The sequence below is a fragment of the Mustelus asterias genome, chromosome 13 (genome assembly GCF_964213995.1).
Source record: "Mustelus asterias chromosome 13, sMusAst1.hap1.1, whole genome shotgun sequence".
Lineage (NCBI taxonomy): Eukaryota > Metazoa > Chordata > Chondrichthyes > Carcharhiniformes > Triakidae > Mustelus > Mustelus asterias.
In genome coordinates, this window is record NC_135813.1 from 96,589,766 (window position 1) to 96,617,338 (window position 27,573).

Sequence of the window (27,573 nt, forward strand, 5' to 3'; positions counted from 1 at the left end):
TAAATTGGGAGGGAAAGCTTCATATGTCCCTGAAGTGTTTTTGACTGAATTCTACTAACAAAATGCTGACAAATGGGAAGAAAACCACTGGTAAGAAAAATCAGCCAGAGGCAACTGGCGGTATCTGTTTTTTAGCATGGTAACTGGGTTAGCTCTTGATCTGGCACTTTCAAAGGCATTACAACTGATGACTGCTAATATCATTGATGTTATCAATGAGCAACTTGGTCTATTAGTGCAAAACATCAGTGTTCACACATGCTATAAAATTGCATTGCTGGTAAAAGGCTTGATGAAGACGAGGAATCAGAAACATGGAATCCCTAAAGTGCAGAAGGAGGCCATTCAGCCCATCAAGTCTGCACTGACAACAATCAGTTGGGCCCTATGTCCATAACCCCATATATTTAGCCTGCTAATCCCCCTAACACTAAGGGGCAATTTAGCATGGCCAATCAACCTAACCTGCACATCTTTGGAGAAAATCAGAGCACCTGGAGGAAACAGACATAGGGAAAATGTAAAATTCCACACAGTCACCTGGGGCCAGAATTGAATCCGGGTCCCAGGCACGTGAGGCAGCAGTGCTAACCACTGTGCCATCCAAGGAATTCTTACTGTGGAAAGCGCAACTTCCTTGGCAGAGGCACATTTACAATCTATCAAAAAACAGCTGCTCACAATGTCAGAACATCGAGATGATTCAGAGAACCCATCTCGGGGGAAAGATCTTTGGATTATCGGAAGACGCCAAGAGTAAACTGCCGCTTAAAATTCTCTAAATTGGCTATCACGCTTTCTCAATAAAGAAACAAAAACTAGGTGCATTAAACTGGAAAGAGCACATCGCTCACTTGCTTCAAGGCCCAGGAACAACCAATAACCCTGGTCCATAATTAAGTGTTTTCACAACTTCAAAGATGGTCAAAAAGGGATGGAGGCAGCTAGACGTAGTGGGTCCTCTATGATGGATAGAAGGTCTCTTTCTAACAAGATTTTTCAGTGGCAGTACAACAGGTTTCAACGAAGTTAGAAGATGACTGAAGGCTAGTACAGCACAGTGTGCCCTCCTGTATCCAGCCATACCGAGGGGGACACTCAACAACTCTACAAAAACATTCGATACCCCTTGCTACCTTCCCCTTTAGATGGTCCCCTTCTGGTATTTTCATTACTCCCTCATTCTGTCAGCTGTACAAGGCAAACTTTATTCGCATCCATAAAGAGTGATCTACATCGCTGGACCTCTACCTAAATCATGGCTGGGCAGGTTAGTATTGATTAAGGATGTTTCAGCTCCTTTATATGGAACAAAAAGAGACCTCACTTAAAACTGGCTAAATTGCAACTTCAAGTTCAAAAAGGGGCCTTGATGTGCCTAATATAAAATTATATCAGCTGGCTTCTCATCTTAGATTTATACAGGAATGGATAAAGGACCCCACTTCCATTTGTCTTGATAGTGAGGCTTGTCAGACTAAATATGCTTTACAAACTCTTATGTTTCTTAGAAATTTCAAGACAGTACCAGACAAATGTGAGAATCCAATAATTTTAATACTCTTAAGAGCTTGGAAGAGGATCCGATCTATGTTAACGTCTGCTCTCATATACAGGGAAACCCTGATTTCCCTTCAGGTCTCATGGACTATGATTTTTACACTGGGTGAGATAGGGGCTTTCAAGATTAGTGGATCTGTTTAGAGGAGGGCGGCATGGTAGCACAGTGGTTAGCACTGCTGCTTCACAGCTCCAGGGACCTGGGTTCGATTCCCTGCTTGGGTCACTGTCTGTGTGGAGTTTGCACATTCTCTTTGTGTCTGCGTGGGTTTCCACCGGGTGCTCCGGTTTCCTCCCACAGTCCAAAGATGTGCGGGTTAGGTTGATTGGCCATGCTAAAAAATTGCCCGTTAGTGTCCTGAGATGCATAGGTTAGAGAGATTAGTGGGTAAATATGTAGGGATATGGGGGTAGGGCCTGGGTGGGATTGTGGTCGGTGCAGACTCGATGGGCCGAATGGCCTCTTTCTGTACTGTAGGGTTTCTATGAATTCTAATCTTTTGATCAACCGTGTCAAACATGTAATATCCCCAGACATTTCTTTTTTAGAACTTAGAGACTTCATTCTTAATAAAACAACCTTGCATTTTAATGCCAGTGTCTCCCCTGCTCACGGAACCAAAATGATTAATTACCAAGCCTTATGACACTTCATGTTCTAAATATGCAAGTACCACCTCAGATTGGGAAAGGGATCTCATGGTGAAGTGATCGGGAATGTCTGGGAGAATGCATAAAAATTTCTGTCTGTAATAATAGTGAAGGTGATGCAACTAAAAATTTTACATTGTTTGCTTATTTCACTAAGTTTAAGACACAAGATGGACCCCAGCATATCGCCACTGTGCCAAAAATATAAATTTGAATAGAGGACTATATACTGTGTCGGGTCTGGTGTCAAAATAAAAAAAAACTATTGGTAAGGTATAGTTAAAAAAGCTGTAAAAAAAAATTGATATAACCTTGGAGATGAACTCAATGTTTTTTGTTCTGGGGCTTCCAGATAAATGTGATAATGAGAAAAGGTTGTATAATATTCTAACATTTGCAGCACGAAAAAATATTTTGTATTTTTGGATCAATGACAAGTCACCTTCTGTATATTATTATGGCGTGTACTCCAATGGAATTTAGAACTTCTATACTTCGATCTAAGTCGGATTCATTCCGAAAGTATAGGGCCCCTGTCTCAAGTATTCAGGTTCCATAGTGTCAGATTTACTTCTACAAGGCTTTTCGTAGAACTGTCCCTAATATCCTGTATGCGAGGGTGTCTCCCTCATTTCATTTTATTCTTTTTCGCTTTATCCTTTAATTCTTTATGTTGAAGCACTGGGTTAGATGAATCAACTGTTTTTTTCTATACGGTGAAACTAATGAGCTGTACTGTAGCAGTTTTATGGGTATGTTGCTTTGTTTAAAAAGGAAAAAACTCAAAAATATTTACAAAAAAAATCACTTCATAGAATAGAATCCCTACAGTGCAGGAGGCCGCCATTCAGCCCCATCAAGTCTACACCGACAACACTCCCACCCAGGCCCTATGCCCATAACCCCACATATTTACCCTGCTAATCCCCCTGACACTAATGGGCAATTTAGCATTGCCAATCAAACTAACCCGCACATTTTTGGACTGTGGGAGGAAACTGGAGCACCCAGAGGAAACCCACAGAGAATGGGGAGAATGTGCAAACTCCACACACAGTTACCCGAAGCCAGAATTGAACCTGGGTCCCTGGCACTGTGAGGCAGTAGTGCTAACCACTGTGCTACCGTGCTGCCCTAACTTGAATGGCTCAATTTTCTGAAGCCGAGGACAGCAGTGCCTCATATAAATTGAGCCCTCTAATAAGCAGGCACTTTTAAAAAGGTGGAACTAAAAGGTGAATAAAAACAAAAAGAAAAAAAAAAGATCGAAATATTAATGTTGCTGTAACATGTCACACTTTTCAAATTTGGGAAAAATGGTTAACAAAAACCCTGATTTTCTGATTCTGGATTATGCCCAAAACAAATCAATATTTAATCATCAGCAGAGTCCAACTATTGCCAGAATTGAAATATCCAGATTTTCCAATGGAAAATGGACATCTTTCAATTTTCAGTGTGAATTTCAAGGTATGGAATGGAGAACTATGCATGAAGCAAGCCAATACTATGGAAAAAGTAGTGCACAAACCAACCCCACCCATTGTATTTTTTGAGAACAAACAGCACATTTTGTCAACTCCAACCTTTCACCGCTTACCTCCCACTATTTCCAGAGGATCCAGAGTTATTTCAGGTGCAGCATGGTCTGCAGTCCGCTGTACGGTTGCATTCAAAACCCGGTTCATCACGGCTACTTTAGTATCATAAAACACTAACCCTGAAGAAAAAAGTATTTATGAACAAGAACAAGTTCACCAGAATAGTTATGAACATTTTTACAGTTTACTTGGAGCTCTGGTTCTCTAACTAATGAAAAAATTGCAAATGGGAAGACAAATTGGTGACAACAAGGCAAGACTGAACTAAAGCTCAGACAAGCGAAACAGCTAGAAACATGGACTAGTTACATCCAATTCAGTGTCAGAAGATTGGAGCCTAATTTGGATAACAACCAAGTTCAGGTGTGGAGATCACGATGCGTGATTAGTTTGCACCTGGCTCAAATGATGCAGACAGCACACAAACTGTTGTCCGCTCATTTTAATGATTGTGGTGTGCACCCGGTGATGCTTAGTGGCGGCATGCCACAGCAGGGGATCAGAGGCTAGCACCACTCAAAGCCTGAACGCATTTCTTAGGCACGTTCTAGTTGCAGCAAGGGTTGGAACTCATACAAAACAACAAAGAACAATACAGCTCAGGAACAGGCCCTTCGGCCCTCCAAGCCCGCGCCACTCCCTGGTCCAAACTAGACCATTCTTTTGTATCCCTCCATTCCCACTCCGTTCATGTGGCTATCGAGATAAGTCTTAAACGTTCCCAGTGTGTCCGCCTCCACCACCTTGCCCAGCAGCGCATTCCAGGCCCCCACCACCCTCTGTGTAAAATACGCCCTTCTGATATCCGTGTTAAACCTCCCCCCCCCTTCACCTTGAATCTATGACCCCTCGTGAACATCACCACCGACCTGGGAAAAAACTTCCCACCGTTCACCCTATCATAATTTTATACACCTCTATTAGGTCACCCCTCATCCTCCGTCTTTCCAGTGAGAACAACCCCAGTTTACCCAATCTTTCCTCATAACTAAGCCCTTCCATATCAGGCAACATCTTGGTAAACCTCCTCTGTACTCTCTCTAAAGCCTCCACGTCCTTCTGGTAGTGTGGCGACCAGAACTGGACGCAGTTTTCCAAATGCGGCCGAACCAACGTTCTATACATCTGCAACATCAGACCCCAACTTTTATACTCTATGCCCCGTCCTATAAAGGCAAGCATGCCATATGCCTTATTCACTACCTTCTCCACCTGTGACGTCACCTTCAAGGATCTGTGGACTTGCACACCCAGGTCCCTCTGCGTATCTACACCCTTTATGGTTCTGCCATTTATCGTATAGCTCCCCCCTACGTTAGTTCTACCAAAATGCATCACTTCGCATTTATCTGGATTGAACTCCATCTGCCATTTCTTTGCCCAAATTTCCAGCCTATCTATATCCTTCTGTAGCCTCTGACAATGTTCCTCACTATCTGCAAGTCCAGCCATTTTCGCGTCGTCCGCAAACTTACTGATCACCCCAGTTACATCTTCTTCCAGATCTATTATATAAATCACAAACAGCAGAGGTCCCAATACAGAGCCATGCGGAATACCACTAGTCACAGGTCTCCAGCCGGAAAAAGACCCTTCCACTACCATCCTCTGCCTTCTGTGACCAAGCCAGTTCTCCACCCATCGAGCCACCTCCCCCTTTATCCCAAGAGATCCAACCTTTTGCACCAACCTACCACGAGGGACTTTGTCAAACGCTTTACTAAAGTCCATATAGACGACATCCACGGCCCTTCCCTCGTCAACCATTCTAGTCACTTCTTCAAAAAACTCCACCAGGTTAGTGAGGCATGACCTCCCTCTCACAAAACCATGCTGACTATCGTTAATGAGTTTATTCCTTTCTAAATGCGCATACATCCCATCTCTAAGAATCCTCTCCAACAACTTCCCTACCACGGACATCAAGCTCACCGGCCTATAATTTCCCAGGTTATCCTTCCTACCCTTCTTAAATAACGGGACCACATTAGCTATCCTCCAATCCTTTGGGACCTCACCTGTGTCCAGTGACGAGACAAAGATTTGCATCAGAGGCCCAGCGATTTCATCTCTCGTCTCCCTGAGCAGCCTTGGATAGATTCCATCAGGCCCTGGGGATTTGTTGGTCTTTATATTCCCTAAAAAACCTAACACTTCCTCCCTTGTAATGGAGATTTTCGCTAACGGGTCAACACTCCCCTCTGAGACACTCCCAGTCAACACATCCCTCTCCTTTGTGAATACCGATGCAAAGTATTCATTTAGGATCTCCCCTACCTCTTTGGGCTCTAAGCATAATTCCCCACTTTTGTCCCCGAGAGGTCAGATTTTTTCCCTGACAACCCTTTGGCCCATGGGGCAACATTGAAAGTCAGTCAATCAGAAAGGACACGTAAGGGAGCGTACCTGTGGGTTTCTTGATGTCATGCTGGAGTTGCTGGTGCGGGTGGTGGGCTGGAAGATAAAGATTCTTTTCCCTCTACACAACTGCTCAGAAGGCAGCGGAGGCAGGAGGCCATGGTGGCAAATGGCAACAGTCCAGTGCCGAGGACGTGGATAGAATTCCATTATGACCTTACATGAGTGATCAATGTCAGAGAATGCATTCACAAATGCCAAATCCTACCAACTGACAAGGAGCCTCACACACTGCTCCTGGCTTAGGTAAGTGTTTGGTGAAGACAGCATGTGGGCAAAGCCTCCTGCTTGGAGCCCTCCTACTCCCTCTGCAAGCAGCTCGTCTTTTCTGTTGTCTCTTTTCCTATCCCCGTGATGCTGCAGCCCAGGGGAGACTGTAACTATGGTCCCCATCACTGAGAGAAAGTGGCGAATTCAGAGGTGTTTCAGAAGCAAACAACAGCTGCTGAATGTTCAGTATCACACCTAACTGACATAACAAACTCTTCAGAATGTCTCTAGCAATCTAGTGCTTCCACTAACTCTATACCAACAAGTAGAGAGTCAAAAGCAAGTCACTTGCAAGTTGTAAGGTGATATCTTTACACAGAGCTTGTGGAGAGAAGGAGTATTGCTTACTTGTATGCACTTACGATAAGATTACAAAGTCAAAAATAGCAGGCATCAAATGAATATTGGATACTGACTGACATAGTAATCTACCCCCTCTGCATACTTCTAGTACATGCATAGTACTCCTGCGTTATTTCCCTCTATAACATGGTGATCATCATACAGCATGCTTATAAGTGGTTTGGAAAAGTTACCCCACTATTTTTAACCTCCACGGGCACTATGAGGAAATTTCGCAGCCATTGAAACAAAATTAATTCCATTAGCATCTATTCCCAGCAAGAGGCTTGAAAATGCACAAAGCTGTCAATAATTAATTGGCTTTTGAATACAGGTGAACTAAGAAATTCTAGCAGGTTGAAGTTGCAATGGGAAGAAGCATGTTAAGTTGCCATGGTCTGATGAGTTCTCAATCTCAATATTGCTCTATGGTGAGGCATCCAAGTTTTATTGCAGATGGGAAAAGATGTAATCAAACTGTGATGATAATGTTGGATGCACATTGAATCACATCTCCTCAATCCTCCAAAAGCTTTTGAAGAAACATTTTCCAGTTTGCTTTACAGCTGTCCTGCTAACATACTATTCCAGTGCACTGGTCGCCTACAGGACCCCAAATTACCAGTCTTATGTAATCCTAACTTGAATATAATGGAAGCACAGAGGCGAGATGGACTACTGATGAACATTGTGAGCTGTTTGGAGGAAGAGGCGAAACCTTGATATGGCTCCTGTCGGACTAAGACCACAAGAAACTACAAAGGATTGTGAATGTGGCCCAGTCCATCACGCAAACCAGCCTCCCATCCATTGACTGTCTACATTTCACGCTGCCTTGGAAAAGCAGTCAGCATAATCAAGGACCCCACACACCTCGGACATTCTCTCTCCCACCTTCTTCCATCGGGAAAAAGATACAAAAGTCTGAGATCAAGTACCAACTGACTCAAGGACAGCTTCTGCCCTGCTGCCATCACTTTTGAATGGACCTACCATATATTAAGCTGATCTTTCTCTTTGCACCCTAGCTATGACTCTTAACATTATATTCTGCACTCTCTCCTTTCCTTCTCCCCTATGCACTCTATGAACAACATGCCTTGTCTGTATAGCGCACAACAAACAATACTTTTCACTGCATCCCAATACATGTGACAAAACTAAATCAAATCAAACCCAGAAAGTGCAGGACAATTCTTCCAAATCCCGTTCCCATCTGGTGCCTACACTAGATAGCATTGAGAATAAAGAACCCTGCCCAACAGTCCTCTCTCCAGAGAACACAGGAACAATAGAAGTTGGCAATTCACCTTCTCAAGGCTTATATGACTCAATTAGATCATGTCTGGATCTGTATTTCTAATCTGTTTACGTTTGTTTCATGTTCCTTGATTGCCTTATCCAACAAAAATGTGACAACCTCAGTCTATAAGATTTAATTTCACCCAGCACCCATAGCTTTTGGGGCAGAGAGTTCCATATCGCCACTAGCCAGTATGTGGAAAAAGTGGGTCCTGATTTCACTCCTAGCACTAATTTTAAGATTAAGGCCTTTGGATCTTGATTCCCCACCAGAAATACTTTCTTTGTATCTAGCCTATCAAACCTTGTCTTATTTGAAACACCTCAATTAGATCACCCTCTGCAACATTCTGAAGTCACACAAGCCAGATTTATGCAAACTGCCCACTTTAATCATCTGGGTGATTCTGTACTGCCCTCTTTCCTAAGGTTCAGTACCCCAGATGCCATTTAACCAAGTCTCTTGTACAACTGAAGCAGCACTTCTTCATTTTTGAACACTAATCCTTTACAGATAAAATCCAGTATTCCATTAGCCTTTGTATCTTGTGAACTAGCCTTTTCTTGAAGGTACAAACAGATTCCGAAATCCCTCAGCTGCTTCACAGCTCCTAGTCCTTCACCATTAAGGAAATATTACGATTTATGACATTCAGTGTGACATTTGCAATTTTCCAATCCAAAAAAACGTAACTCATGAATCTAGAGAATTTTGGAAAATTATGATTCATTCAACTTCACTTTCTTCACCTACTACTTTTAATACCCAGTGTCCATGAGGCCAAAAATATAAATTAATAAAAATACTTCATGAAGTTACACAGATAATGGAACAATAAGTAAATACTCCATTTGCTCATCTCCGAACCAACCATAAGTATGAGTGCACATTATGATAAGATTAGTGCTGACACAATTGAGTGCTCCAACAAGGAGGGGTGTCTGACATCTGACCTTTAGACTCTCGTAGCAGTGATGCAATGCTGTCCATATATGTGTGCGTCTGTCTGAGCTCCACCAGAGGAAGGAAGAATGTCTCCAGGGTGTTGTTTAAGGACTGAAGTAGAGCGAAACGAAGCCGAAGGCTTTCAATCGGAATATCTAGGAACAGTACGGCAAAATGAATAGCACGCAACGTACAGGACAAAGGCTAAACACATCTCTCACATATTTCATGGCTATGAATCGCTTTGTGATTTGAGAATGGGCATTGCCAATGTATGTCCTCAGAAGGTCCTACCCAGTTCATTGAAGTTTTTAAAGTTTATTTATTAGTGTCACAAGTAGACTTACATCAACATTGCAATGAAGTCACTGGCAAATGCCCCAGTTGCCACACTCTGGCGCCTGTTCAGGTACACAGAGGGAGAATTTAGCACCTAACCAGCACATCTTTGGATTGTGGGAAGAAACCGGAGCACCCGGAGGAAACCCACGCAGACATGGGGAGAACATGCAGACTCCGCACAGACACTGACCCAAACTGGGAATCAAACCCGGGTCCCCGGTGCTGTGAGGCAGCAGTGCTAACCTCTGTGCTGCCCTACTACTATTCGACAAATAACTTTTTAAACTGAAATCACTGCTATGGTGGTAAGTTTTGACAGTTGTTGATAAATGTGTTTACGAAACAATGCATATTTTCTGTCCAAGGGTACACATTTCAAACTCTCAGACCTGGAGGGGGTAGAGCCATGAAAGGATTTCATAATGAGAATGTTAAATCTGACATCTTGGGCAGCAGAAGCTTGACCAGCAAGGATAGGGATCATGGGTGAGTGTGACACGATACAGAATGTGAGCAACGGCATTTATAGAGGATGACAAATTGCGGCCAGAGGTATGTGATGGTATGGAGGGGAAACTAATTCTTCTTTTAAATGGAGGGGGCATAGAGCTGGAACATCAGCACCGGGTAAAATAGGAAGCCAAGGTTGCAAATAGTTTTGTTCAACCTGAGGCGGGAGTTGAAGAGGTGAATAAAATACTGTAAGTGGCAAGGATATGCAGTTTCTGGTAGGGGATGAAGATGATGGATTTGGTCTTCTCAAAACAGAGGAAATTTTGATTTGTTTGGTTTCTTGTCTAAGTGGGGAGTTTAGAGATGTGGAAGAGAAATATCCGCATGACAACTAACCCCATGGCTGATTCTTCCAATCCCTAACTCAGAAATGTTGAGGCCCGTTATAGAACTTCCAACTGACCATGCAAGACCTAGACAATCTGAGGAAAGTAAAAGGGATTGGGAAATAAACCTTTTGTTCCATTCCTTCCAGGGTTTCTAACCCAAAAAATATTCTTTGGCTGGTTCATGATAGTACTTACCACTGCTGTTCAATGATCACCAGAGTGCACATTAGCAACTCAAGGTAAGCCATCCATTGATTTCCCTACTTGTTGGTCCAACAGATACTTCATTTTCCCCACTTTGAATCTTTGCATTTACCACCACCCACTTTGAGAAAATAACTAAGACTCTGAAATTCCAAACGTGGCAAAAAATTGGGGAGGCGGTATTTTTAGGCATGTTATAACTGACAAAGGCTCACTAAAGGGCAATAGATTTGTATGTGCAGTGAAGACCTGTGATTACTGTTAATACTACTAATGTTGCACTGTAACTATTTGTACAAGGCTTACTCAATAAACAGGCGATCCTTGGGTCAGGCAAATCTGCAGGGTCAAGGTATACTTCATGAGGATGGAGTCGACCTGGAGTGATGGCAAGATGGCGACAGAGACGGTTGACATACTGTACAAGTGCAACATCCATCTCCAGAGTCCATTTTTTGCAGGATCTCTGGGCATGTCTTGTGTCAATGCAGGCACACCTGTAGTAGATAAGGAAATGGTTTAAAAATGCAATTTGATTGCAGCCGAGCACAATTGAAGCATGATTTATTAATAACTGTTACCAAAATGACATCTGTAAATAAATGCATTGTACGAAGTAGTTAAGTGTAAATTCCAGCTATTAACTTGCTAAGAAATTCTATCTGTAATACAGGTACAGTGTCTCAAAACTGACAATCATGGAGCTGAATCTGTGCTGGGTTTCAGCCTTGCCGATTATCGGAGGAAAAATAAATTACATTAATAGGAGACAAATGAAATCGAATGAATAAGTTTATTTTTATTGATGTTTGTAAGAAGAATACATAATAGTGAAGGAATAATGCTTGAAAACATTAAGTAATAAGGTGAGGCTGACTCGCAAAGCTGTGCTGGATTCAGACCAAGCCAAATTGGGTGGCGTCAAGGGTCACCCATACCATTCAGAGTGTAGAAAGACCAGTGCGCAAAGTTGATAATTAGCCCACTGCGCATATGCAGCACCCAGTCGAACAGTCTCCGTAAATTCTTTTACTCATTTAACAGTTAAAATTAATTCGCGGCAGCTTATAAAAGTATCTGGCTTTTAGACAGCTGGATTTGCGACACTATGCTTGAACTCTTCTTACCTTTCAAAGTGGAGGTCATACCCACAGGAAAGAATTGCTCGCCAAACGCTGCGGATGTCCTGCTTTGACCGATCTACAACAAATTTCTGGAAACCGTCCAATGTTAAATACTTCTCTTCTGGTACTATTGGAGATTGAGAGAGTCATAGCATTAGTGAAGGAAATTTTCAATGTTCCATGTGTTGTGCCATCTCAAAAGCAAATAGTCGAGCTAGCTGTAAATTTAATTTCCATGCTTGAATCTAGGAAATTATTTCAAGTCAAATAACTTTTTCAACCTTGCTAATAATTCTAACAGGATGATTTGCACAACACAGGAAGGGAGCTAGCATTAGTAATTCACGTAGGAGACTAAGTTTAGGAAATTTTGCGACCCGCTTAAGTCCAGTTTCACCAGAATGTTAATTAACAGGTTGGGAACGACAGGACGTAGCCTCACCCTATTATTAAAGCATTTTATATTAAAGGATTGCTCTGAATACTATTGACATATTAGCAAGCCGATATGGAATAAAGGTTTAACTGGTGGTGATCACACCGAAAAGGTGCAAATTCCAGATTATTAATTAAATGACAGGAGTCACATGTTTGATGACAATGTCTCACTTTAGAATTATATTGTGACAATAACTTCTGAACAGTGGTTGGTGTTACTGATGATAATAATTAGTATAATTAAGATCAGTAAAGGCAAAAATGGACACACTGTAAAATATGTTAAGAACTGAATACTTTCTGACAAAACCAAGGTAGAAACAAATAAGATGAATAAAATTATTGGTATAAGGATACAGGTGCACCAAATTCATGAATCAAAAAGTGACTAAGATTATTTGTTGGCAAAAACAGTACATTTAACTTTGTAAAGAGCAATTAAACTGCCCAATGTGTGAATACATAACGCTAAGGCAGCAGAATGTTTTGTGCTTTATTTATGGTGAAAATGGCAATGAATAGTTTGAAAATAACCAGTTAAACAGGGACACAGTTATTGAAATTGCTAGTTCTTCAGCGAATATTACAATAAATATAGAAAACTAATCTGGCCTACCTTCTTGTTTTTTTGCTGGTGACTTCTCTGGGTCCTTGTCATCAGGTTTGGTGCTCTTTTCAGGTGACTTTGCTTTCACAATTGGTTTCTTTTCACTCAGTGCAGTTCTGCTCCAAAAATAGTAAAGCATGTAATCGTTTTACTTTGTTATATTTTAAACTATTTACTTGATCTCCAGAATACAGCAGATGTCATCAGTTTTGGATGGTTCAGATATTGCCAAAAAGACCATCAATAAGCCAAAAAGACCAGCAATAAGCTTCACTTATGATCTCTGGTTTTACCCAAAAACAGTTGTGACCAGTTTACTGCTGTCAGTTTCTCATCTCATTAAATGTAACAGTATCAAATCTGGAATCTTATCTTTGACAACTCAAGACTGAGTTCTCATGTGATCACTGTCAGATAAATGTTCCTTTCGTGTTAATAGCCAAGTTTGGTTTAGCACTATCAAACCTACTGTGGTCTGTCCTCTTGTTGGTTTTGAGAGCATATTCCTCCAGAAAGCTTGCTTGAATGCACTCAAGAAATTAATTACGTTTCTGACTCGAGCTACTCTGCCCTTCTCAGTCCATATGAAAATTAAAGTGTCCCCTTACACCAATTTTGCTTTATCTACAAACTTCTCCAAAAATGTCCAAATTAAATTTTGTCACCTCATTACTGATATCAAGAGGCCCAGTGACAACTCCCATTACAGTTTTACATCCTCTCTTAGTACTCAATTCTAATTATAGAGTCTCCACAGAATTGATAGCTTTCCTTTACCTTTATGTGCTGTTAATGTTAAAACATTATTTTTAATCAACAGGGCTATCCTTCCTCCTCTCCCATTCTCTATATCCTAAAATATTATAATCTGGAATATTTAACCCCATCATGACCAGCTTGCAACCATTTCTCTTTAATGCCCCATACATTGTTCTGACTAAATAGAGACTAAATATTTTAAGCTTGCTGCAAAATAGATTCCTGTACTGAATCTAGAAGAGGCTGACAGCAGATGTGGGAACGTGTTCCACAATCACTGCATTTGATAAAGGAAGGTTAGGAGAACAAACTGAATGGAAAAAAAATACCATGTGACTAGCACTCAATAATTAAGAAACAAAAAAAGTTAAAAGCTTATTTTTGAAACATCTCAATTTCTAAATTGCTAAATTGCCCCTTAGTGTCCAAAAGATGTGTGGGTTAGATGGATTCACCATGATAAATGTGCAGGGTATGGGGATAGGGCAGAGGAGAGGCTCTGGATGGGATGCTCTTTTGAAGAGTCACTGCAAACCTGATGGCCTCTTTCTGCACTATAGGGATTGTATGGTTCTACAAGGATTTATAATAGGAAGATTCTGAAGATGAACAATGCATCTGCAAGAGAAGTTCTTGTTATATGTTGAGGCACTCATCCAGAGGGAAGTTCAGGGCCATAATGAACAGCCTCACGCAGTCAAGGAGGAAAATCCCAGGAGATTTTCCTGACATTATTCATATTTTTCATTACGCTGTTTCTTCCCCAGAAGTTGGCATCAACAACAACTAGAGAGTAAAGTGAATGAGACTGCAATGACAAATGTGTAGAATGAGCATTGATGGGGGCTAATTGTTTACGCTCTCTTTTCATATGATTGCATTTCCACCCAAATATATTCAGTGCATAACTGTTTAAGTACATGCAGCTGTTTGCAGCATTGTGCGATTTTAAACCAGAGCTCCTTGACAAAATCAGAGGATGGCTGTGCAGTTACTATGAAGTACAAACTAAAAGATGTAATTTATGCACCAATGAGTGTAATGATGAGCTAGATCAGTATCTCGTGTAAATTTTGTGGCTGATATATGTGCATTGGTGTGATAAATCCATTAGATTGTACAAGAAGTTGATTTTTAACTTTGCGCCAGAGTACAAGGTTCATTTCCCTCTCACCTTAAGTGATGTTTTGAGCTACCTAAAATCCTGATTGAAGAGGGGAGAACCCCAAAAAACACAACGAACCTGACGCTGTTCAGCACGGACCTGTCTTTGCCTGGAGGTTTGGCAATCGGTCTTTTTGTGCTAACTACTTTCCCAGGGTGTTGCTCCTTTCCTCCTTTACTGTACTTGCTCTTGTCGAATTTCGGTTTGGCTATGCCGTACTTTCGTAGTATCTTGCAATTTTAAACAAAGAGCAGAAATGGTTTAATTACATATGATACAAAGCAATGTGCGCTTAACACAATGGATAGATTCGCATGTGACAGAAAAGATAACATTTTAGAAACACATTTGATATCACAACATAGTTAATTGTATGAATAAAAAAGCACAATAAAGTTCCTCAAATAACTGATAAATAAGTGTTGATATGACCAACAAGCATTTTCAGTGTTAAACGTACTGCTGTACGTTTCTTAAGCAAGAACCTACTATTGTCCCAAACCAGTGGCCAAGGAAACACAACATGGTCACGAGGCCGCAATCTCCTGCCTAATTGCCAGTATGCTGTCACTCTAAGGAGGGTCATGTGTTGCCACTTAGCAAGAAGAACACGATTCAAATATTAATGAGACTAATGACCTGTTGCTCTGTTTTTGATGGAATTAAAGAGTGTTCAGAAAAAGATTTTTAAGCAACAAAGCTGAGATTGGACATTAACAGCTTGTGGTAATTATCTAATACATGGTAATAGGCAAACCTCATCACTGGCTACCAAAGCTATACTATACATAATGATTGACCTTGATCTACCAAATACAAACAAAACCAACCAAAACCTCATCTGAAGTGTGTATACCTGTGTGAGTTGATCCTCCAGAACTTTCTTTGGTGGCCGGACATTGGTGAAAAATATTTGCAACAAGTTTCCTGGTGTCTGAGAATTGATCTGTTCTTTACTGAGGAAGATGTCAGAAACTTTAATCGGTTTGGCTGGAGCCAGACTCAGCACCTGCTCAGAATGTACACAGCTTCGGAATATCTCTGCAAGAACATCCCGTGCTCCAGGAACTACCTTATCACCTATGTAAAAAAGGAGCACAACAAACATTCTTACATTGAGATACTGAAGGGGTTTATTTATTGATACGCTTTTTGAAAATACACCTCACTCTAAACATTAAAGATAAATAAAAAGGACTTGAAATTATATAGCACCTTTCATGATCTTGGAATGCCGCAAAGCACTTTTCAGCTAATTAAGTACATTTGAAGTGTAGTCACAGTTATAATGTAGGAAACCCAGCATACAACTGCTATTCAGCAAACAGCAAGAAAATAAAGAACCAGGTAATCTGCTTGTGCTGTCTTCCAGGGATAAATGTAGACCAAGACATTAGAATTCCCCTGTTCTTCTTTAACAAAAACGCCATGGGATCTTTTACATCCACCTGGGAGGGCAAACAGGGCAACAAAACTAAGAGAGATTTAACAAACAATGCCCTGGGACAGATGGTGGGTGGGGTTTTAGCTAGTAGTATGTAAATAATTGCATAATTACAATGAATGTAGGCATTGAGGTAGGTCTCAGAGGGACTTCATAACAAGGCACTGGCAGCAAAAAATAGATGGAACATCCACCTTCAAAAGCTCCTTCAATCTTCACACAAGCCGACAATATGGTTTCATCTTTTTCAAACATTGTGTTACTACAGATCCACAGCATTAAACTTATAAATCTAAACATAGTCAAGCTTACAGCATTACTGTTAATATTGTGAATCCACCTCAAAATGTTAATTGTTTGTATTTGGAATGCCATGTACAAGAAAGATTACACTATATATTTATGAACAAAGAACAAAGAACAATACAGCACAGGAACAGGCCCTTCGGCCCTCCAAGCCCGCGCCGCTCCCCGGTCCAGGATTGAATCCTGAATCCAGGATCCCCGCCCAATTTTCCAGCCTATCTACATACCAATATCCTATCCACCGAGCTGTCCCTCACAGCTACGATGCTTTGTTCATCACAACCTATTAACTCACCCCCACCCCCCATTCCAGACCATGTGATCTCCAGGGAGAGGCGAAAACCCAGAGTGAAAACCCCAGGGCCAATATGGGGAAAAAAAATCTGGGAAATTCCTCTCCGACCCCCTGAGGCGATCAAAACGAGTCCAGGAGATCACACTGGCCCTGATCGGAAAATGCTTCCCAACCCTCGTCATTTCCACTTCCACGAACACCATATGAATTCCCTGCCCCCGAGACAGGTTCCCAACTATCCGCAGTCTCGCTCTGTACTGGCACCAGCAAGATGATCATAGAATGAAGCCTTGAAACGAGAAACAAGGAACAATTAGCCCGCGCCGCTCCCTGGTCCAAACTAGACCACTCTTTTGTATCCCTCCATTCCCACTCCGTTCATATAGCTGTCTAGATAAGTCTTAAACGTTCCCAGTGTGTCCGCCTCCACCACCTTGCCCGGCAACACATTCCAGGCCCCCACGACCCTCTGTGTAAAATATGTCCTTCTGATATCTGTGTTAAACCTCCCCCCCTTCACCTTGAACCTATGACCCCTCGTGAACGTCACCACCGACCCGGGGAAAAGCTTCCCACCGTTCACCCTATCTAAGCCTTTCATAATTTTATACACCTCTATTAAGTCTCCCCTCATCCTCCGTCTTTCCAAGGAGAACAACCCCAGTTTCCCCAATCTCTCCTCATAACCAAGCCCCTCCATACCAGGCAACATTCTGGTAAACCTCCTCTGTACTCTCTCCAAAGCCTCCACGTCCTTCTGGTAGTGTGGCGACCAGAACTGGACGCAGTATTCCAAATGTGGCCGAACCAACGTTCCATACATCTGCAACATCAGACCCCAACTTTTATACTCTATGCCCCGTCCTATAAAGGCAAGCATGCCATATGCCTTCTTCACCACCTTCTCCACCTGTGACGTCACCTTCAAAGATCTGTGGACTTGCACACCCAGGTTCCTCTGCGTCTCTACACCCTTTATGGTTCTTCCATTTATCGTGTAGCTCCTCCCTACATTATTCCCACCAAAATGCATCACTTCGCATTTATCAGGATTGAACTCCATCTGCCATTTCCTTGCCCAAATTTCCAGCCTATCTATATCCTTCTGTAGCCTCTGACAATGTTCCTCACTATCTGCAAGTCCTGCCAGTTTTGTGTCGTCCGCAAACTTACTGATCACCCCAGTTACTCCTTCTTCCAGATCATTTATATAAATCACAAACAGCAGAGGTCCCAATACAGAGCCCTGCGGTACACCACTAGTCACAGGCCTCCAGCCGGAAAAAGACCCTTCCACTACCACCCTCTGTCTTCTATGACCAAGCCAGTTCTCCACCCATCTAGCCACCTCCCCCTTTATCCCATGGGATCCAACCTTTTTCACTAGCCTACCATGAGGGACTTTGTCAAACGCTTTACTAAAGTCCATATAGACAACATCCACGGCCCTTCCTTCATCAACCATTTTGGTCACTTCTTCAAAAAACACCACCAGGTTAGTGAGGCATGACCTCCCTCTCACAAAACCATGCTGACTATCGTTAATGAGTTTATTCCTTTCTAAATGCGCATACATCCTATCTCTAAGAATCTTCTCCAACAACTTCCCCACCACAGACGTCAAGCTCACCGGCCTATAATTACATGAAACATGTATATACATACAACATAACAACGATCTGTGGAAAAACCTTGTGATGCGTGTTAGGGTACCAGAGCAGAAACCCTAAAGTATGTTATGAAGTCTGACTAGACCACAACTGTTTTAATTTTGGCATTAGTATGAGGATAAAGCGTTTCACTCCAGGTGTGATTCTATTGATACACTAGGAAGCTTTTATCAAAACAGACTTTATTTAACAATACAGCTTACCTTAAAGAAATTGAATTAGCTTAATATTTACCAACTGAACAATTCTTAAACATGGCAAGATTCAGTTCTTAACTGCTAACCCATCTCTATTAGTTCCAATTCAAGCAATATTCCTCTTACACACCTCTTAAAAATCAGTTAGCAACACACAGGATTACATGCTTGGATTGCCAGTTCTCAAGCCTCCAGAACACCTCTGGAGAGAGGTACAGAGAGAAAGGCATATTGCTTCTAACAGGTCCCAAACAGCACCTGCCACAGACAGACAGCTCTTACTTCTTTCAGATGCAAGCAGAAACTGCTTTTCCCTGTAAGCTTAGCCTCTCCCCTCAAGCACACGACTACATCAATCTAATCATAAACCCAATCTGAAACCCCAGGGTGAAAACCAAATAAACAAAAATATATTCAGTCAGATTAAAATAAACATCCCCCTAGCTAAAATCAATCATTAGCTTGGCATTCTCAGCATGTGAGCTGCTTGTGTGTGTAAACCAGAGCTGAATTTAAAACAAACCCCGCACAAGAAACATGATATAAATACATTTCTTGGAGGCACAGAATAATCACATGGATAATAATGATTCTGAGCGCCTCCACTTTCACTTTTCATGTCCATGGTTTTCCCTAACTGCATAGGAGTGTGTAACTGTTACACTCAATGTACTTAGCTAAAATTAGCACTAAACTACATTAGCCCATGCCCCTGGGAAGCTCATAAACTTATGAAAAAGAACAAAAAATCTATAATATAGTTTTGTTTGGAAAGTGGCAACTTGATACATGATTTGGCAGCATGTGCATCAGTAACAAATCAGCCTGCGCCTAGAAGATTATGATGGTCAGATAATATGTTCACTAATTCTCCATTGCTTTATATCATATTTCAATGTCTGGGTCAATTTTATATAGCTACAATATTTATCAAGATATTATTCATTTTCTTGATAATCTGTTGGTAGAGTAAAGGCTTATCAGGAGCACCTGATACTGACATAATCATGTCACATTGCATCAAAGTTAAGTAACTGAGATCTGGTGGGAAGCAGAAGTGTAACTGCGGAGAGTACGGAGATGTTTATTTATAGAAAGATGTATAAGATTGCTTTTAAATGAATGAAATAACAATTACCAGAAACATTCTTTAGGGTAATAGACAAACCCAAAAGAAACCCTATCTAGACCCCAAACGCAGGCAAAAACACTGTCCACAAAACTAATGCCCTTCACCACCCATTATTATTTAAATTATGTACAAATATACAAGCCCAAATATTACTTCAGGATTGATATTCCATCGCTACTATTTGTGTGTCTAACAGTTTGTTACTCATCATAAGCACACAGAGGTTCATTTGCACCAATGGTCTCCAGTCGAGGCAAATGATGTGCATTTTGAAGCTACACCACCATACATTCATCTACTACACTGAGATGACACTAGGGCAGAATTTTATGAATGATGGGGTTCCCCGCATCGCCATTGGAAATGTTGGTGGGAAACACATCCCTGCCAATGTCAATTGCCTCACAGCCACATTAATTGACTGGTGGCCACTGCTGGGACTGCAAGCAGTCTCCAGATCTGAAGTCTCACACCAGGATGAAGGTAAGCGTGGAGGTCTGTGGCAGAGACAGTAGGGGAGGCCCAGGGGTCTTGATGGTAAAGCCAAATGGAGAGGGAGCACTTTGGGCCGGGAGGGGTGCAATGAAAGAGGTGCCAATGCTCACCGAGGCTGAAGGACCTTAAAATTCTGTCCTATCTCTTCAGTGCAATAATATTTGACTCGTGTCTGTAATAAATATATGTTCACTTTTTCATGTTTCAAAGTTCTTTATATATTGAACTGCATTTGGAACTCAATACTTTGCTACATAAACAAACGCAGCAACTCTTTAATGGGCAGACCATCACTCAAATATCCCTGAGATTAATGACCAATTCTGTTTTTGGTGGTATTAGTTGAAGTGTGTTAGTAAAAATTCAAAAGAACCTTCAGCCAGTCATCCTATGCAAAACACAAGAGTGAGATTGGACATTAACCAGTTGCAGTACCTCTATCCGTGACATGGTAACAGGCAAACTTCATCACAATCTAAGGCCTCATTGGAAAGAACTTTGCCATGGATGAACTGGACAACTACTTGATTTTTAAAAGGCAGGGCTGATGCTCATGATAAACCATCACTCAAAAACAATGGGGATTTTCACAGTAACCTCACTGTTAATGTAAGCCCACTTGTGACACGAATAAATAAACTTTAAACCTTAAAAAGACAATGCTGCGCACACACACGCATACATTGTGAAATAATTAGTCATTGTTACCAACTTTTATGCCACAAATGCAAGAAAGGAGGATACTAATTTGGAAGCTTCAAGACAGGTTATTTTTGAGGAGAGAATGGTCATGATCACTGGCTGCTACCCCTCATCTGTATTGAGTTTTAGGTGCTGAATGACCTAATGTCTATGTCCAACATTCCTGTTTTAACTGGATTTTAAAAAATACAATCAAGGAAGTAATATATCTTGGCTTTCTTCAAACCCACATTATACTAACAGCTAATTCATGAATCACCAATTTTCAACTCATCAATATTGTGTTATAGGTTAGAAATAGTGACCTGGAGCAATTAATTGCTGAATATATTTTCCTCCCAGTGAAGATGAAAATAGGGGACGGTCTGTTTTCCCACTAAGGAGCTCTACTTTCTCCAGCACTGTACTAGAACAGTGCAGCCAAAAATGGGAACTATGCACATAAATCATCATAAATCCAATTTGTGTCAGTTTAGCACAGCAATGTGGAAGATTTTGGATTAATTTTGTGAAACGGGCAGCTTCAATTTATGAATCACAGAAAACTGGTCCTTTTGCTCACCTTTTATCAGCTTATCAGTGAAATAGTCTTCCAATGCTGAACTGCCTTGGGTGTCAAACAAGCTCTGGTTTACGGATGAGACGGTCAGAATCTCCTCCGTCGACATCTCCATCAATTCGTCTTCTCCATCCAGACTGGATAATCCAATCAAATCACTGCTGTTGAATAGACTGGCACGGATTTTTTCAATCTTTGCTCTCGCTCTCACCTACAAAAGAGAAAAAAAGTCACCTTGAGACCCCAAAAGAAATTTTTTTGAACTCTATTCCTGGGAATTTTGGAGAATGACTGGAAGCCACGTCAAAATGTCTCTGATGCATTCCTGCTAACTGGGGGACGTTTGGCAGCAGTGGGACCTGATGTGGATCAATTGCTGCTGAGCAAAGGTGGACAGCCAATTTAAGTAATTAACAGCCCTAATTAGAATCATTTTCTGGTGGCTGGTCACTGAGCTAGAGCCTCCACATCCCAAAGGTTGGGTTGCGGGCAGGGAAGGTCACCCTCACTGACCAAATGGCTATCCGGAGAGGCCCATCTGCTGTGCCACTCTGATTTGAAACTTTCTTTTTAAACTTACTTCTCCACAGGCACTTGAGGCATCCTCTCACTCCATGGCCTGTCTCAACAACACCCACCTCTCATGCAGATGTTGTGGTTTCAGAGCCGTGGGGCCTCTGAGTGGACTGGCAATATCCACATCCTACCTCACACCATTAATTGGATGGTGAGCCTGAAGGTGGCCATTGAGGAGATCATTTGGTCCTGACATCAGGGTTCCAAAGATTGCCCTGCCCAAATGTTCAGATCTGTTATCCTTCATCAGAATGCTGATCAATCGATTTGAAACATTAACTCTGTCTTCTCTCCGCACGTACCTGGAGAGCTGTTGAGTATTCACAGTATTTCCTATTTTTGTTTGAGTTTCCGCATCTCTAGCATTTTGCTTTCCTATTTTCAGATTTTGGTTCGAATTGCAAAATAATTTAAATACTTGACATCAACTATTTGGCAGGGTTTTTGCCTGTTTCCTCTGAAATAATGTTAACTGTTAATGATTAGTAATCCTAAATGTTGCTGGTCCAAATAACTCCAATATTTTTCCAGATTCCTTCTCTGCAAACATAAACAAGACTCATCTTGAGCTTTGCTACATTCAAGAAAGGTAAAATTAACCAAAGTCTCATTCAATCTAATAAAGTAACTAATAATTAAACCTGTTGCTTTAAAAAGTCAGGTTGGTTAGATTTGAAAATTAAAACTGTACTGAATGATGGCGTAAACCACACAAATAGAATAAGCATCAACAGATCCCATGACCCAGAGGTTAATTTCAAATAGTACTATTTATCTCTTTAATAGCCTCCTTTAAGAAAAATAATACAACAGAGATTGAAAACCGAAATTATACTGATAACTGCTAATGCAAAAGCGCTTGAATGTTTCACAGCAAGCCCTAACAAGGGAATAACATGAATTCTACAGAAATGAGAGAGAATTAAGACCAGGCTTTAAATTATAACCCCACATCCTTCACACATTTTAAAGACAGACTAAAGCCCGATTGGTAAATCCTAATCTTACCTCAACAATAGCATAACCTTTGATGGGTCGTGTAACAAGTGGATTGTTGTCCAGTGACGTGACTGTGTACATGGATCCTACATCAGAGATAGAGGCAGAGTCTGCACTGTCCATTGGTTCTCCAAGACTACCAAGGCTCCCCAAACTCCCCGTGCTGCATAGGGATAGGTCCAGGCTCTCTTGACTAGATACAGTGTGTGGATCAATCATTCCCTGTGGTGTAGCAATGTCATGGCTTGCTTGAAACTGGTCTACTGAAAGGTCACTTGTTGTCCGAGAAACACATTGTGAGCTGCAAATTGAGGTCTGACTGGTAGAGGCAGAAGCACTCATACTTATAGCTGGTGTCACACTGCTGCCACTGCTTACATCCATACTGTCGACTGTTGTTGACTTGGCCAGCTCCAGCTTGCTATCAACTTTCACTTTCAGCTTCTTAGGGTCATCATCTTGCAGTGGGATGTAAATTTCATCTTTAAAGACACCACCATGTGCACTGCACGCCCTGCGAATGGCACTTCGGACAACACATTCCTCGAGATGCGTTGGTATTCCTGATATTACCAACAACCTGCTGTGGGAGCTGGAGCCAACTAAAGCCTGGCAGGCATCTGAGATGGCATCATTTGTCACTCCTAGACCCTGGGGGTCCTTGTTGGTCAGGTGACGGAGGATCATGAGTAAAGTCAGGGCCCTATGGAACCATAGCATATCCTCTGGTTTACTTCCACCAATATTCAGTATTGATGTGTCACTCTCACTGCCGCGTGAGGTGAGCCGCTTCCCTGTTGCTGATGTCTTCTCCCGTTTCATTTTAACTTTCTTCCGCTTGGAGAGTAAGCTTGGGCTCTGTGGTGTCTGTCCTGGTGAAGAGGAAGAGGAGGAAGAGGAATCGCTGAGGCTGGGTGCACTTGTGGAAGTCATCACATTGACCACTGTGCTCATATTGATGGGCAGTGTTACCTCCGCAACTGCAAGACAAATCTCCATCAGGGCATGGAAGTAGGTGGAGAAACGGCCCTGGTCAGTCACTCCAATTCCAATACCAGAGCTATTCCCAGTCATCCAGTTTTGTGTTTCTTCATCATACAGTTTTCGGAGTTCAGATTGTATTGCCATCAGAACAGCCAGGCATGGGTTTAACTGGATGGCAATGGATGAAGATAGGCCAGCAGGATTCTTCTTCTGTTCCAGCTGATGGATTTTGCGCAATAGCTCAGCTAATAGATGGAATATCATCTCTTTTATGCTGGGGGACAGGTCTGTTGTCCACAAGAGGTTGGCTATAAATTGGGTGAGTAATCAGATGCAGAAAAAAGGCATTAAAGTACATTCCAGTTAACAACATTTCTTAAGGCAGATCCACATAGTACTTATTCATTGCACATGAGGGGGAGAAAATAACAAATCAGCAAGGGTTACTGTGCTTGACCACTAATCCACGAGGCCAGCTAACATATGCACAGCCGGATCGAGAGCTTAGCTTTGATCCTCCCATGACAGATTAGCTTGCTTCATTTGGATGTTAGCAGAGCCTCGGGAATCATACAAGGTTCAATGTCTTCAGAAGGGGAGAAAACTTGGAGGGTGGATCTTAAATTGCAACACATTCAGTTACACAATAGGTATCACAAACAGTAAGAGTATACCAATCAGATCTAACGGTTCCTGTGCATTGTATGGCATTGACAAATTGCCATTTCTTCTGGGTATCAAGATCAAATTTATTCACTCTAGCTTGGACTCTGGATAATATTATGAGCTATGTCCCTTTATTTTTTAAAATATGATTAAAATTTTCTACTGACTGGAATGTTTGCAATTTGAACAGAGAAACTGCTTAAAAATGCCAGGCCACATTCCAGGTTGGAATTGAGGGATCAATGAATCACCCTCAGGGGAGTGTGAGGAAAGAGATATTTCCTCTAATCTAGAGACCCATTGAAATTTGTAACTGTCTCAGGAAGACAGGAAAAATGCAAAATACTGGATATTTAAACAATGGTTGCCAGAGACAGACCCACCCAAAACCTCTTGGGAATACACAATGGGCAAAGTATTTCAAGGCAAGGCTGCCAGTCACTCGGGAGAGATTACAAGTGACATCGGCAGTGTCAAGAAAGTCTTCAGCAGAGGAAACAAGCTGAGGGTTGCTCCCTCTCCCTCTGTCTTTTGGAATAAGCATGTTACCCAGTTGGAGAAGCAAACTCTACCAGAAATCTACCAGTGAACCAAAATCTCTTAATAATTGCAACATGTTCTACATCTGACTGCATCTAAGAAACCATCTAACCCGAATCGGATGCACTGCTTTAAATCTATGCTTCAAGGATAATCAAAGGACATTCTCTATATGTTCTTTAATGGCTTCATGTATCATGAGGGCCAAATGCTTGACTTCACATTTTTATTATTTTTCTCAAATTTAGGAGTTAATAAATTTTATTTTTCTTTGATTCAAGAAAACCTTGTTAGATTGTCTCGTTATTGCCTACAGAGAAAATAGTTAAATGCATTCTGATTTGGAGGGGGCAGCACCTTGTTAAAAATACTTAAATCTTTGTTGTGACCAACTGAGATGGGGAACCAGTTCACCCCTTCTCACCTGGTCATAACATCAAAAAAAATTACATTTATGAATAAAAAATGTACAAAAAACACACTGCTCAAATCAGTTCGTGGCAACTTGTCTTACCAAACAGTTCAACAACTTGCAGGAGAACTGATGCAGGAATGGCATCAAGTTCATCCTCGGATTTCCCGTCACTTTCTCCCAGTTTCCATGTTAGCAACTGTTCTGCAAATGCCATTGCTAGAGGAAATTCCAGAGGCAATGAGTTTAACACCAGCACCGCACCAGGTGGCGGGGAGACACCTGGGAAGAGGAAAGTTAAAAATATATAATTAACCTAAGAAAACCATGTGGAAAGAACAAAAACAAACAACCACTGGAGACAGAGTTACACAGAAAAGGAGAAAAAGGGTCTAAAGGAATCTTATTTCAGTCAATGGTATTAGTGATCATGTGCTAAAGCCAACTGAAAAGACACCATGTGGTGCATCATGAAGCTACACACCAGATATTCTTGGTTTAATTCCCAAACTGAGCAAAGCTTATCATAGCTAAGCGGTAAGTAAACACCACAACTGACTACAAAACCTTTGGGTGAGGATGTGGGGAACAAAACTTGTGAGTTTCTGCTCCTCTCAGTCTGAATCAGGGCTGCCAGCAACAGTGAAACAGCTTCTGAAACTCAATAATTCCCGGGAGAGAAAATTAAAAAAACAACCAATCAAGAAGCACTGCTTTTTTAAGATCAAGTTTTATTGACCTGTATTTTGTGGCAATATTGGCCATACTGTCAATTAACTCCAGTTAAACATGGGAATGCAGAAGATGCTCTGTGGTTCTGTGCTTCTGATGTGGAGATGCCGGTGTTGGACTGGGGTAAACACAGTAAGAGTTTTAATGGTATTAATGGAGTTTTAAGAGCTTTAAATGGTATTTGCTACCAAATAAACCCGTTGGACTTTAACCTGGTGTTGTTAAAACTCTTACTGTGTTCTGTGCTTCTCCAGAGGGTGCACTGTTGAGGCCCTCCTAGAATGCACTCAATTAAAAATTTATGAACCGAGGACAACTTATCTTATGCTCTTAGCTCCTCTGTAAAAATCCTTAAAAGGTTGTTGAATGAGATGCAGCTGCGTTTTTAAATATTAAGCACACTGAACCCAAACAAGCAAAATTAGGTTTGTTGAACGTTATGTTTTTCTATTATGATTGGAGATTACATATTTTTAAAAAAATATTATATTATTTTAAAGTTTATGGCATTTTATCTTAATCTCATATCTATGTCATTATATGCAAAAATTTAAAGTTAAAAGTGAAGGGATTCAGCTGCTTTTCCTTCTTGGTTTGCTGCTTGTGAGAATATTTCAATGTGTTGGTTGCTTACCCCAGTTGATGACATTACTGCTGTTAGATATCTAAAGATCCCTTGACTTGATGTTAGATTTAAACTGGCACCAGAAAGGCTTGTTCGCACCACAGCAATCCCCAAGATCTTTGTGGGCAGCTTTCTCCAAGGTGAGAGGAAAGCATCGTTGCTTTGCTAACTGCAAAATCTAGCCCATTATATGCATATTTTAAAAAAACTTAATATTTCATTCTAACATTTGATTAGTTTGAGTGTTTTGGAAATTATGTTTGCAGTTATTCCAATCTTAGACATACCTAGCTTGACATGCAGCTTGTCAGTAGGGATGACAACAGAGGGGTACTGATTTGTGGTGGGAGGTGGAGTCAACCCAGTATTGGTTGGCGATGCATCTTTTGGGTAACAGACAGTTTCTGTAAGGTTAAGTTGTCCATTTCTCCGCACCTTGTGACCGAGTCCATATACCAGCACTCTAACCCAAGGAGCCTTATACAGAGAGGAACTAGGCAATAAAAACAAAATGAAAGGATTAGAATAGTTTACAACTGTAAATTTTAAGAACAAGTATTCCAAGTAGTATAGCCTTCAGATTTCAAATAGGGGGTGGCAAGGGAATAAATAATGAAAGGCAGGACTTTAGAAAGTACAGAGGACCAGAGGGATCTTGGGATAAATGT

General features: G+C 41.3%; 1 protein-coding gene across 6 annotated transcripts in view; it reads right to left on the reverse strand.

Moving 5' to 3' along the window:
* hectd4 (HECT domain E3 ubiquitin protein ligase 4) overlaps positions 1 to 27,573 on the reverse strand; it is a 270,502-nt gene that overhangs the window by 17,147 nt on the left and 225,782 nt on the right. For all 6 annotated transcript variants that reach the window (XM_078227339.1, XM_078227343.1, XM_078227340.1 and 3 more), the window contains exons 59-69: positions 27,193 to 27,398; positions 25,651 to 25,830; positions 22,956 to 24,238; positions 21,375 to 21,582; positions 15,428 to 15,651; positions 14,650 to 14,801; positions 12,657 to 12,763; positions 11,606 to 11,729; positions 10,785 to 10,975; positions 9,099 to 9,245; positions 3,812 to 3,931 (exon numbers count right to left, since the gene is read on the reverse strand). In XM_078227339.1, coding sequence (XP_078083465.1) covers positions 3,812 to 3,931; positions 9,099 to 9,245; positions 10,785 to 10,975; positions 11,606 to 11,729; positions 12,657 to 12,763; positions 14,650 to 14,801; positions 15,428 to 15,651; positions 21,375 to 21,582; positions 22,956 to 24,238; positions 25,651 to 25,830; positions 27,193 to 27,398 — 2,942 coding nt within the window. The remainder of the gene's footprint in view (positions 1 to 3,811; positions 3,932 to 9,098; positions 9,246 to 10,784; positions 10,976 to 11,605; positions 11,730 to 12,656; positions 12,764 to 14,649; positions 14,802 to 15,427; positions 15,652 to 21,374; positions 21,583 to 22,955; positions 24,239 to 25,650; positions 25,831 to 27,192; positions 27,399 to 27,573) is intronic.